At 40.5% G+C, this 13,902-nt stretch overlaps 1 protein-coding gene across 1 annotated transcript in view; it reads left to right on the plus strand.

Annotated features, from left to right (window-relative positions):
* Window positions 1–13,243, plus strand: part of klf5l (Kruppel-like factor 5 like) — an 81,469-nt gene extending 68,226 nt beyond the window's left edge. Inside the window, exon 5 of the mRNA XM_041196048.1 lies at window positions 9,926–13,243. Within this exon, the coding sequence (XP_041051982.1) occupies window positions 9,926–10,104 (179 nt within the window). The 3' untranslated portion in view covers window positions 10,105–13,243. The remainder of the gene's footprint in view (window positions 1–9,925) is intronic.
* The last annotated feature ends 659 nt before the right edge of the window (window positions 13,244–13,902 follow it).

Consider the following 13,902-nt stretch of genomic DNA (forward strand, 5'->3'; position numbering starts at 1 on the left):
AAAGATGAAGAGGTGTGGGCAAAGGATAGTGTGGAGCATAAGCACCAGCAAGGGCCAGTTGGATCAAATGGTCCATTTCTGTGCTGTGCATTTTATATAAAATAGCTACTGCTACCCTCCAAAGTGCAAACAGCTATTACTTTGGAATTTCCTTGTAATCTGCTCACCAGTGCAGCCAAACCTACAAATTGATGATAGCAGGCAGAACTCATACATGGGCTGTCAGAATTTGGCAAGAACATGAACATCATGGGGGCCTTTGAAGCAAAACTTGATCTAATCATTCCCATTTGCCTGCAGGGAGTCACTTATTAGCAATCTGCCAGGTGCATCCCAACCCTCCTCCTCCATCCCTTCTTATCCTGGGACACACTCGTGGTGAATCTGGAGCCTTGCTTGTGTTTGTGCTGCAATCTATTTATTCAATGAGCCATTGAAGTAGCTGAAAATATCATTTCACTTCAAGTCACTGTACTGCCGATTGTTACTACGCTCTTGTGTTTCACCCAAGAACTTGGACTCTGCCCGGCAGTTACTAATATCAAACAGGATGTTTATTTTTGTTTGAAACTTCATGGTATTTATTGAAAAATGATAATCATTTAATAAAGGAAATAATTGCATTTAATAAAAACAAATTAGCCAACAAAAAAGCAAATATTTGAGGTCCAAGTACCTCTGAATTTCCTTCCCTTGGCTTTATTATTCCTACTATCAGAAAACATGTGCTAATATTTGGACCACACCTTGGTGCAAAAAGCAATTCACCCTGGTATATTCCCCTATTTGCAAAGTATTTGTTGACTTGGGCAGAACCTATTCCAAAAGAACTCATTATCTGACCCTTACGTGTTGGTCTGCTAACCAGGAGACAGAGAGACCAGATAGATTTTCTTGCTATTGTTCTGTTGTCAGGAATTTCTACCTCTCAGTGCTTAGTAGGAAGCGCAAACAAAGTGATGAATGGGTAAAAATCTAATTATGTGAAGGGAGATCAATAGCCTTTGCAACCTGAAAATACAAGGGTTTATATATGTGATTTCTGAGAGAGAGCGTGATACATCAAAGTGGCAGTGCATGAGTTAATGAGAAAATGTCACTCATTTTAAAACTCAAAGAATGCTGATTAATATTACCATCCTTTTCTTTCTCGACTACCTTTTTTAATATTTTGTTTAAACAGTGCATAACAATGGATGGAATTTTCCGTGCCCGCTGGTGTCAGACATCATGGCGGACGTGAGTGGACAGTATGGCAGAAAGGCCAAAAATCGGTTTCACGATGTCATGAAACCAGTTTGCAATTGTCTGCTCCGCCCGTCAATGGTGGGCCACATTTCCCGCCGCTGCATGTTGGGAGCTTCATTGTAATACATCTGCATTTAATTATAATTCCAGCTTGCCGGAATCATCCTCCCCACACTGGATCATCCAGGCATGTCTGCTTGCTTGGGGAAGGGGTAGAAGTGGCATCAGGCAAGGGAAGAGGCTGTAGGGATAGGGCATTACTGCGGAAGAGGAGCACCCAAGTGTGGATGAGGACATATGTTGAACTGTGCATGTGTCCTTAAGAGGGTGAGGGCTGAGGAAGCAGTCTCCAGAGGAGATGAGTCCAGATGGAGATGTGAGGGTATGTGTGAGAGAGAGAGTGGTGATGTCCCTTGAGCTGGCAGTGTGAGATGCCAGTGAATGTGTGATGGCCTTGTGAGTGTGTGAGTTTAGAGTGATGAAATGGTTGCTTTACCCTGGCAGTACGGATGAGATCATTCATCCTCTTTCTGCACTGGATGGCGAACCTCTTCTGTGCAAAATTGTCGCTGACCATCACTGCCACTGTCTCCCAAGCCAGAGTAGACACTGATGGGCTTCCTGCGGCCAGAGCGGGGGTAGAGGACATTGCGACGGTCCAGCGATGTCCAGAAGGCATCCCAGGGATGCGTCACTGAATCAGGGGCTGAATTTTCTTGCCTTTCGGGGCCAAGTCTTCTGTGCAGCAGTGCTGGGCTGGAAGCACTGAGAGCTGTGCGCACGGCTACACATTAAATCTGGCACTTGGCATGAGGAAGCGGCGAGGTGACAGCATGGGGGGTGAATCAGAGGTTGCCCACCAGCAAAACAGTCACCAGGAATGCATGATTAAAGAGATGGGATTGGGACAATACGACGTGAATACCTCCCATTGCAGCCAGCGGATAAAACGTCCTTTTTCCGGCCCGCCTCTGCACTTGGTGCAAATCTGGGGCGATTCCACCCAATGGTATTCTCAGAAGTTTTGATTTGCAGGCCATGTCAAACTCATCCTCAAGCGTTGGTATTATTTGTGACTGAGGGTGTTGTGCAGGTTTGCATTGTCCAGCAGCTGGGGTGTACACATTGATGAGCCCAATAGCCTTTTCCCTCCCTTCTTTTCATATGTTAGTATAATGATATTTCAAATAATAATGAAGCTCCCCCATATTACCATTGATACAAACATTTGCTTTCCATAAAATGAATTAGCACATAAACATAAGTGCCTAACAGATTTGTGATTTGATATTAAAAAAAAGTCACAAACCAATAACAAGTAGCAATTCACTTCTCAAAAACTTACATTTCTGACAAATCACAAATCCAACCCTTTGCAGTTATTTCCACAGCATGTTGTTTACAACAACTATATTTTTTTTGCCCGATGAAACCATTGATTTCTTGTGGGTTTCAGTTGTCAAAACTTGGATAGCATGGTAGCGAAAGATAGAATACTGTAGCCCAGTCGCTATTCATTTATAAGCTTTTATTTATAGAGAGACATATTGGGCAGAAATTTCCCCCCGTCGGGAGGATTGTGCGGGGACGGGCAGGAATGGGTGCAAACCCGATCATCGCCCCCGATCAGGGCCGCGCCGCCATTTTACATGGGCGGGCCGATTAAGGCTCGCCTAGTGTGACGCTTGCCCAGAAGCGCTGTGCACTCCCTGTGGGCATGGGAGTGGCAAAAGAGCCTCACAGAGGTGCCTCAGGGAGATTTGTTTCAGTTTTAAACATCTAAATAAAGAAATTACAAACAGTTAAAACATGTCCCCTCATGTGACAGTGTCGCATGAGCTGGGGCATGTCAATTTTTAAAAAATTTTTATTGAATTTTTAAACACTTCATGAAACCTCATCCCGCCCGTGGATGAAGTTCCATGAAAAATGCGAAAGCCGCCTGAGCTCTTCACCTGCCCGCCAACCTTAAGGTTGGATAAGCAGCTCATTTAATTATTTCAATTTGTTTTTAACAGGCCCTAATAGGCCTTTGACAGTTAGGCGGGCACACAGCCTGCGCACCTGCCGAAGTGAAAATCTAAATGACGGGACGCCTGCCCGATGTCACCGCGCACCATTTTACATGTCAGCAAGCATGCCCCACCCCTGCTCGCGGACCCAAAAATTCTACTCATTATGTACCTCGAACAGAAAGCCCTCTTTTAACTTGCTTCAAAATATGAGTCCGCAATTGATAACCACTACCTGAATACAATTAACACCAAATTGATATACAATTAACAACAGTTCCACTGGCATGGAATATCCTCCAGTCCCTTTTACAGTGTACCCACTGTTGTACTTAAAAAACATTTTCCATAACAGGGCCACCACCTCTGTGTAATTATCAATCTCTACAAAATATGTTTTTATCTAATTAATAATAGAGGTAAATTGCTGGTGTATTCTATAAGCCATCAACCAGCAGGAAAGATATAGAGGAGCAAGTTTGCAAGAAAATTACAGAGGTATAATAACTATAAAGTAGTGATAATGGGAGAATTTAATTACCCTAGGATAGGCTAGGTTAGCAATAGTGTAAAAGACTGGGAGGAAAAGAGTTTCTGAAGTGTGTACAGGAGAATTTTCTTGATCAGTATGTTGCTGGACAAATAGGAAGAAGGCAATGCTGGATCTAGTTCTGAGGAATGAGATAGGTCAATTGGATTAGCTGTCAGTAAAGTAATATTTTGGGAACAGTGATGATAGTAAAATAAAATAAAGATTAGCCATGGAAAAGAAAAAGGAGAAATCAAGAGTGAAAATATTTAATTGCAAGGGGGTAAATTTCAGTGGAGTGAGAATGGATCTGTCCCAGGTAAATCTTATATAATCTTATAATACTATCATCATTGTTCCCAAAATATTTCTCTACTGACACCTGATCCACTTGACCCATCTCATTCCCAAGAACTAGATCCAGCAATGCCTCCTTCCTTGTTTGACCAGGCACATTGGAATAAAAGATTGGCAGACAAAATTATAACGTAACAAGTGCCTTTAAAGAGGAGATGGTTCAGGTATAGCCAAGGTACATACCCACAAGGAGGAAAGGGTACAGAAACTAAAGCCAGAGCACTCAAGATGATGAAAGAGGTAGAGAGTAAGATGAAGCAGAAAAAGGAGTGTATGACAGACATCATGTTGATAAGGGGGAAAAAAAATGAAAGGTAAATAGAGTATGAGAAGAGATTGGGAGGTAGCATATAAAGGAATACAAAAGTCTTCTATCGGCATATAAATAATAAAACTATGGTAATGGAGGGGTGGGGCTGAATAGGGACCAAAAAGGGGATTTATGCATGAAGGCAGAGGGCATGGCTGAGATACTAAATGAGTACTTTACATCCATCTATTCTAAGGAAGAAGATCTGTCAACGAGAGAAGAGAGAAGAGGTAATTGAGACACTGGATGGGCCAAAAAATGGATTAAGAGGAGATATTAGATAGGCTGGATGTACTTAAAGTTGATTAGTCCCAAGGATCAGATGGGATGCATCCGAGAATACGGAAGGAAGGGTGGAAATTGCAGAGGCACAGGCCATAATCTTTTAATTATCTTTCGATACAGGATGGTGTCAGGAGAATTACAAATGTTGCACCCTTCAAAAAGAATGTAAGGATAAACCCAGCAACTATAGGCCAGTTTAACCCTGGTGGTCAGAAAGTCTTTAGAAACAATTATCCAGGACAATTGAGGAAAGCTAGCATGAATTTTTAAAGGCAAATCAAGCTTAACTAACTTGATTGAGCTTCTTGATGAGGTAACAAAGAGGGTTGATGAGGTTAATATAGTTGAAATGGTACATATGGACTTCAAAATGTGCTTGATAAAGTGACATGTTATTACTTGCCAGCATAGTAATAGGGACAGTGACAGCTTGGATACACAGCTGGCTGAGTAATGCTGAACGGTTGTGTTTTGAACTGGTGAATTATATACAGTGGGGTAACTCAGAAGATGGTACTAGGGCCATACCTTTTCTTGATATGTCTTAATGACCTAGACTTGGGTATACAGAGCATAATTTCAAAATTTGCAGATGACATTGAAGTTAGAAGTGTAGTGAACTATGAGAAAGATAGGATATACTCCAAGAAGCCTTGGTGAGGCTGGTGGAATGTGTGGACACATGGAAGATGAAATTTAGTGTAGAGAAGTGTAAAGTGAAACATTTTGGCAGGAAGAATGAGGAGAGGTAATTTAAAATAAAGAGCACAATTATAAAGGCGTACAGGAGCAGAGAGACCTGGGGCTTTTGTGTACAAATCTTTGAAGGTAGCCAGACAGGTAAAGCAGGTGGTTAAAAAGGCATACAGCACCAGGGCATAGAGTACAAAAGCAAGAAAGTTATATGAACCTTTATAAAACATTGATTCAGCCTCAACTGGAAAAATGTGTCCACTTCTGGGCATCACACTTTAGGAAGTATGTGAATGAAGCCTTTAGAGAGGGTGCAGAGAAGATTTATGAGAATGGTTCCAGGGATCAGGAACTTCAGTTACATGGATAGATTGGTTAAGCTGGATTTGTTTTCCTTACAGAAGTTCAGATGAGATTTGATAAAGGTGCTTAAAATTATGAGGGCCAGAAAGAAACTGTTTCCACTCATGGAAGGGTTGAGAACCAGAGGACACCAATTTATGATGATTGGCAAAAGAACTAACAGTGACATGAGGAAAAACATTTTCACGTGGCAACTGGCTAGGATCTGGATTGCACTGGCTGAGAGTGTGGTAGAAACAGATTTAATCATGGCTTTCTAAAGAGAATTGGGTCATCAGCTAAACTGAGAAAATTTGCAGGGCTCTGGGAAAAGGGCGGAGGAACGGGACAAGCTGAGTTGCTCTTGCAGAAATTCGGCACAGACACAATGGGTGAAAGACTTCTCTCTGTGCTGTAACCGCTCTATGATTCTAAGGCTTTGTTGTAGTCATGGTGTCCTAGGAAGTTACTTAATTTCTCTTTAGTTGTAAGCATTAACACAAATAAGAAAGACATTCATTTGTACAGCGCCTTTCACAATCTGAATGTCTCAAACTGCTTTACAGACAATGAAGTACCTCTGATTTTCTAATCCCTGTTGTATTGTGGGAAACACAATATCCAATTCGCACACAACTAGATCCTACAAATAGCAATGCAATAATGACCAGAATTTGTTTTAATGGTGTTGATTGAGAGATATATATTAACCAGGACACCAGGGAAAATTCCTCTGCATTTCTTTGAAACTGTGCCATGAGATCTTTCACATTCCTCTGAGAGGATAAACATAGCCTCGGTTTAATGTCTAAATTGAAAGATGACACCTCCAATAGTGCAGCAGTGGAGTGTCAGCCTAGATTTTGTGTTGGGACTTGAACCTACAGCCTTCTGACACGGGCAAGAGTGCTACACAGCTGACACCTAGTGACACTTAGTGAGGTATGGTTCCATGGGCACCTACATAGGCTGAGATTTGAACTAACAACTTTCTAGTCTGTACGACAGTCTGCTTTTACCCAGTAGGTCACTGATGAATCCAATCTCTTTCTTTCTACTCCAATGATTTTCTGTTTCACCCCAAAGGACAGTCAGTGAACTAAATTACCCAGCTATCACTTAATTTGTTAACCCAGCTCTATCTCCTGTTCCAGTGTAGAATACAACTGTGTATACATTACAGTCTTATCAGTACATGGAATCTCAAAAGCCCTATTATTTTCATCCACATAATTATATGCACTTTGTTATAATTTTCCTGTCAGGAAGCATATCTGGCAACACTGAGCAAGCATTGTTGTATTATCAGAAATGTAAACTAGCTCTGGACATACAGTTTCATACACACTCATTCAATGTCAGTGGACTGGCATTAGGCCATGATACACTGGTGAAATTTGATTATGTTTAAACCTGCATGAATTATGCCTGTCAACTCAAGCAATGGGATAGTTAGACTGTATTTTGTACATAGGACAAACAAAACTTGAATGCAAATCCTTCCCCCAAGTTACATCCAAAGTATTTTTCAAGTAACCCCAGTGGCCTTGAAGAACTATATTTGTTCTTTGTGAAAACTAGATTACACTTTCGTGATTTTTGCTAAATTAGTTGATCTCAGCCCAGGCAGTATTAGAGGCTCAACAGTTGTTTGCAACATCCTTTAGTTGGGGAAAGGGAAAAAGTGGCTAGGAATGTCATGTCTGATCACTACATAATAACCCCTACCAGCAGGGCATACTCGTAGATGTTGGAGAAAAATAGGATCAGGCTAAGCTGTACATGTCAGAAAGGCTGCCAGCACTAGCTGGCGAGATTCAAATAGTACCTTGTCCTTTCCAGCCTTTAAGAGTTAATGTCAATGATTTGTTTCTCCTGTTGAAGAAGAATGATAATGAAATACTGGGCTGGATTTCGTTCCAGTGATGCGGGATCCTTCCAATGGTTGGAGAATTGGCAGGAACTCTTCACTTCCAAGGTGGAGGTCCAACACAATTTAGTGCACGCCAGGTACTTAACTGGCCAATGTCAGGCCTTCCAAGTGATTAAACCTGCAATGAGGTGGGAAATCCAGAGGACCGGCAGCTCTCCGTTGCTGGTAGTGCCACAGGGAGCAATAGCCGCTGCCAGTAATACACCAAGGCCCAGTCCAGGAGCAACACAGTTGAGTGAGAGCAGGTTGGGGGTCATGGATAGGGGTTCACTGGAGAGGGAGAAGCAGGGAGGTGGGAGGGAAGGAGAAGGTTGTGGCTTTTGCAATGCCAGGTCCCTAGATCAGGCATTGAATGTGTTATCCCACCCCACACAAGGTCTCTGGCAAACCCAATAGGGTTTTGCTGGGCAGCCTACCAGAGAGCCGTGCAAATCCCACTTAATCCCTGAGCCACCACTAAATTCCAGGGGGCTCAGGGATCATTGGCTTTAAGTGGCTCATTAATTTGTCTAACTGCCTTCCTATGGCTAGTGGGCTGGATTCCTGCACCAGGACCTTTCCGCCCCCAACTTAATTAGGGACAGTTTTCCCCAGCATCAGGAATCTAATGTGGGTACTCCCGCCCGATTCTCATGCACCCCCACATCCCCAACCCCCCTCCGTCATCATACTCACTCTGGAGAGCTCCAGTAGATCCAACCCCACTGATACACCTCCAGAGCAATATATTGCAGTCAATATTGTCACTGGAATAGGTTCATATTCTAACTTAGATTTAGAGCTACTGGCCATCAGTTATCATGCCATAACATGGCTTTCTGGCAGCAGTACTCACCGCACTTTTCTCCACGGCATTGTTTCCAGGCATGGAGAAGAGGAGTGAGAACACCATTGCAGGTTTTCCAGGGAGATCAGGGTGCATGAAACCAGATATTATGATCAGCTGCAGGACTGTTATATCCACATCTGTAGATAGAGGTTGCAAGATGATTAATATATGTGGAGGCCTGCTTCAGAAAGGAAGCTGGAACAGCAGATACAATGGCACCACTAAATAGATCACTACCTGATTTACCATAATGTTGAAAGCAATTCATATCAGTATGGTGCGCCATAGTACTGCATCAGAGAACACTGATATACCTTCATGACAAGGACTGAGGGAGGCTATGAGGCTGAAATTGATCTTCATCGATAATACAAAATGGTTGATGATGAATCAGCAATCCATTTTATAACCTATGCAAAACTCACGCAGGCAGTAAAACAGGATGCGAATTTGCTATTGCCCACATTGTGTTACCATTGATATCTTCTGTCAGCCCCATGTTTTCAGTCGGTCTGAGCCAGATGAGAGCTGGATATAAACTGTACCATCTACTTCAAGGGCACTGCAGCTCCTGTGTAACAAAAGAATGGCACATCCGTTGATAGTAATAGTGATCTGATCATTGACTCCACCCCCATGTGGCATGTTACAATGCTGATCTTTGAGGAGTGGTGTTAGCCATTTGGTTCTAAAGTGGACCAAATTATAAAATCTAGGCTTCTATTTTTTTTTAAATTTTAAAAGAGAAAACGAACTGTTTTTATTATATAAATATGGGGTCAATTTTAACTCCCTCTGCTCAATGGAAGTGACATGAAAAATTGCAGACATGTATTTACTGCCCCATGCCTTCCCTTTGCCATTTTCCTGAGGGCCTCTTCATCGGCTATTTAGGCAGCCATCTTTCAGACAGGAGCCTAATTTCTAACGTAGTAATCAGGGTCCTATGATACAATAGGGCCTTGAGACAATTTTGAAGTACCAGTGGGCCATGTACGTTTCACCCACTGGCATTAAGCAATGAGTAACTTAACCAGCGGTCATTAAAGGCAAGCCAAAAAAAAATTTTAAATGTGTGGAGCCAGGAAGAGCGTAAACAGTGCTCACAGTTCATCGTTAAATGTTAAAATATGTTGAAATTAGCCCCAGCCCTCAAAATAATTTGGGCCAATCAGCAGGGTCTGCAGGTAGATTTTCAGCTTTTGTCTACATTTAGATGACTAGAAATAGCTCTCATCCACTGTGTTAAGTGCAAATATCATGGAAATTTACTTAGTAATCTTTAAAATTCAGGTATTTGGTTCTCTTCTTCAGATTATGAGTATTTTAAAGTGCCCTTGGGCTGTAAAGGAGCCACTTTATTGACATCCATCTGTTTCAATTCCAGGTGAGAAACCATACAAATGTACATGGGATGCTTGTGATTGGCGTTTCGCCCGTTCCGATGAACTCACAAGACACTACAGAAAGCACACAGGAGCAAAACCCTTCAAGTGTGTTGCCTGCGGTCGCTGCTTTTCACGTTCAGATCATTTGGCTCTCCACATGAAGAGACACCAAAACTAAGCCAATACCTGTCACCCAGACAACAAGTGTGGCTGATTTCTAAAGTGTACAGATGAACAAAGTACTGCCATTATACACACATACACACACATACACACACACATGAGATAAATAGCTTCATATTTTTGAAAGGATATACTACTGGGAGAAACAGTTGGTTAACTGGAAACCAATTATGCAAAGTGTTTAATTCACAAAAAAAGATAGAATTTGTGTTATTTATTTTTTTATTTCTGGAGAAAGGCCTGCTATCCTATGCCTGAAAGATTGTTTTAGAAACCAGTATAATGTTAAGGAAACAAATTACTGATCAGCAATTAATTGATATTCATAATAATCTTGGAATTTAATTAGCTGACAGCCATGCTTAAATGGTTATATAGTTAAAGGACAAGACAGCACCTGTGCTACATTATAGCTTAGAAATGACTGAAAGCTGTATAAACAATTACCACATTCTGATCTTATTCCTCTCTATATTAATTAACAGAATATTAACTTGTTCATTTTAAATAAGTTATCACCTGGTGAGAGAGGAATATAACATAAACACGTTAAGGAGTTTAGTGAACCATTCTGCCCTACCTCTAAGATAAGCCTTAATTGATGAGAGCACAATTTGAAGAATCAGTACTACAGAATTGTAACCATATCTGTGGCCTACAATCTCATCACTAGAAGCACAGGATTGCTGAATTTACCCTTGTGGGTTAACGGACTTAGTACGTATGCATTGAACATTCTTACGGTAACATATTTCACAGTCATTTCTTAGTTCATGTTGGAAAAACAATGTTTTAAGGCTGCATGGGAAGATAGGTAGAATCAAATACCATTCACAAACTCTAAAGAAAAGCACTCCGTGTTAGGCTGTAGCACTAATAATACCTAACATGGTAAAACCTACAACAACTGCAACACAAACTGATTCAGGAATGCTTCTCGCTCCAAATGTGCATTCAGTCAAGGTATCTGAACAGCAGTATACATCATCCAGGCATTTTAGTACATCCTAAAGCCCTTATTTCCACAATTATTTTTTTAAGAAACAAAAGTAAATGTTCTCCTACAATGATCAACTGTTGTGAGTAATTATGCTAAAAATTGAGAAAAATGTCTTAATTTGCAATTTAACCCTTAATTAAAACAAACTGACTATTACCTCTATTTTGTGCCAAGAACTCTTGTTTAAAGTATACTGTTACTCATCTAATTATCTCGGTGTATATTAACTGCTAAATATTGATTGCATCGACGAGAGGCATTTGAATGTAGACAATTTGCCTTAAGTACTAGTTTCGGGTATTGAACATTGTGAGGAAGAATATTTTTAGAAAATGCTGGATATAATGCATGGTGGAAAACATGCTATAACTACTAACGGTCATTGGCTACTCAAACTATTGTGACTAGTGAACACAAGCCTCATGTATCCAGCTATTTACTGCTGGCTATTCTTAAGGTTACCTATTTTAAATAATTTTGATGGCCTGATTTGGTTTAAGATTGATTCAAGCATTGTTTTTTAATACATTTCTCCACTATTTTTATACCCTAATCCAGCTAGTTTCCATAAGCACTGCTGTCTGAATTTTTATCAAGAGACTGAACTGATCATCATCCTGGTTAAGAAATTTAGTAACCAACAAAGTTAAATGTATGTCCCTCATACAATCTCAGCATTACTTAAAACAGTGATAATAGATATTCTCACATATATTGCTGATATTCTTTTGAACATATATCCTCATATATCTCAGCACTTCATTTAGAGAAAGCTTTGCAAAATTTTAATAGAAGGAATCACAAATTGGTATTATCTGTACATGCAAACAATTTGAAAAGATACTGAATGGCAATAGGTCAGTAAATTGAAAAATGAACTAATGATGTGCTCTTATCACAGTGCATGAAGGGACACACCTATAATCATTTCAATTGTGTAAGGCTATAAGCGTACTTGCAGTCCTCAAAGTCTATCTGAAAGTGCAAAGAGTTAAACTGAGGCTTCCCAGGAACTAGGTTAATTAGATTCAATTTGGGGACACTTGGCAGCTATCATGCTGAAGCATTTAGGAACTTTGCCACACAAATTTCAGGGTTGGACTGACAGACCAGTTTTCACTCACTCCCCCACTCCCAATATTCCCCAATGCAGCCCATAATTTGGGGTAAAACCCTTTTACACTGAAAATTCACCCTGGCCTTTTACATGGGAACAGGAGTAGGCTATATTCACCTCATTTGACCTGTTCCACCATCCAGTTAGATCACGGCTGATCTAAAAGTATCTTAACTCCGTTTACCCACATTTGTTTCATATTACCTGTTAAATTCTCACATGGAGGCTGTGGATGTTTGAATTGGAAAAGGAAAAAGAGTAGTCCCAACCAACAATGACATTCACAAAACCTCTGGGGAGAATTTTACCAATTTGAATGAGTCACCACGGGGAGAGAGTGATTCAGTAAATAAGGCAAGTGAAGCAGTTAACAACATTGACAGCAATAATTGTTGGTTCGCGCGTTGGACCATCCTCACTGTCAATTAAGGAGGTAGCATGGATAAGAATGTCTAACACTGTGAAGGAGAATAAGGGAATAAAAATCCCCTAAACCACTTGAAAAATTGCAGAAGTTGAATTTTGGGACACTTAATTGAATAATATAATCAGCCAACTAAATCCATGTTAATTCAAATGTTACGCAGGAAGCATGCAGCACAATTAACTTTGGTGGAAGATTCAGTGTGGGGTTCTGTACTATTGGATGGAAAGTTTACACTAAACTTGTGGCTCATAATGTTTTTAATTATACGTTAGTTTTCTATCAAGCTCCCTAAGGAACATTGGTATGTAAATACAGGGATATCTAGTAATGTATATAATTTTTATAAGTTGTTAAAGTAATGTTTATATTCAGAACAAAGGGGAAGAAAATGGTGGTAGTTTTGCTTTGGTTTGTTTTAAATGTATCACTTATTTTTATAATGTAGCGTTTCACAAATTTGAAGAAAAAATCAAAAATATGAATGTTTTAAAACAAAAATCTTTCAATATACAATGATTTGGGATTTTGTTAAAAGCTGTACTGTATAATAAGAGAAAAGGAACAAAATAAAAAGCTGTTTATAGATTAAACTTACTCTGTTCATTTCCTTGGACTTCTAATTTATTTTGATGGTGTATTGATTAATAAAACTAAAAAAGTAAATGACATAGAACATAAGGACCACAAAATATGACTCCACAGCACTGGTAGCTTTGGCTCTACAGGGACCAGTTTAGGAGAAAAATGGCAACTGCATGCTCCTGACCATTTCTGGTGTAAACCTCACCAAATACCACATCATTGAAGGAGTTCAGTATGGGCATGCACTAAAACTATACAGTGTGGGCGGATCTTGATGTCAGTCAGTGTACTGCTGATTTGAATCACGACCTGCCATTTTTCACCCAGGAACACGGGAACAGGCTCAAGGTGCCAAATGGCCCTTCGAGCCTGCTCCACCATTCAATAAGATCATGGCTGATCCGATTGTGGTCTCGGCTCCACTTTCCTGTCTGTCCCCCATAAACTTTGACTCCCTTGTCAAACAAAAATCTGCTTAACTCTGCCTTGAATAAACTCAGAGACCCAGACTCCATTACCTTCTCAGGGAGACAATTCCACATACCAATGACCCTTTGGGAGAAAGAGTTTCTCCTCATCTCTCCTCATTAACAGGGAGACACTTATTTTTAAACTATGTCCCCCAGTTTTAGTCTTCCCAACAAGAGGAAACATTCTCTGGGTATCT

The sequence above is a fragment of the Carcharodon carcharias genome, chromosome 9, assembly GCF_017639515.1.
Source record: "Carcharodon carcharias isolate sCarCar2 chromosome 9, sCarCar2.pri, whole genome shotgun sequence".
NCBI classification, from domain to species: Eukaryota; Metazoa; Chordata; class Chondrichthyes; order Lamniformes; family Lamnidae; genus Carcharodon; species Carcharodon carcharias.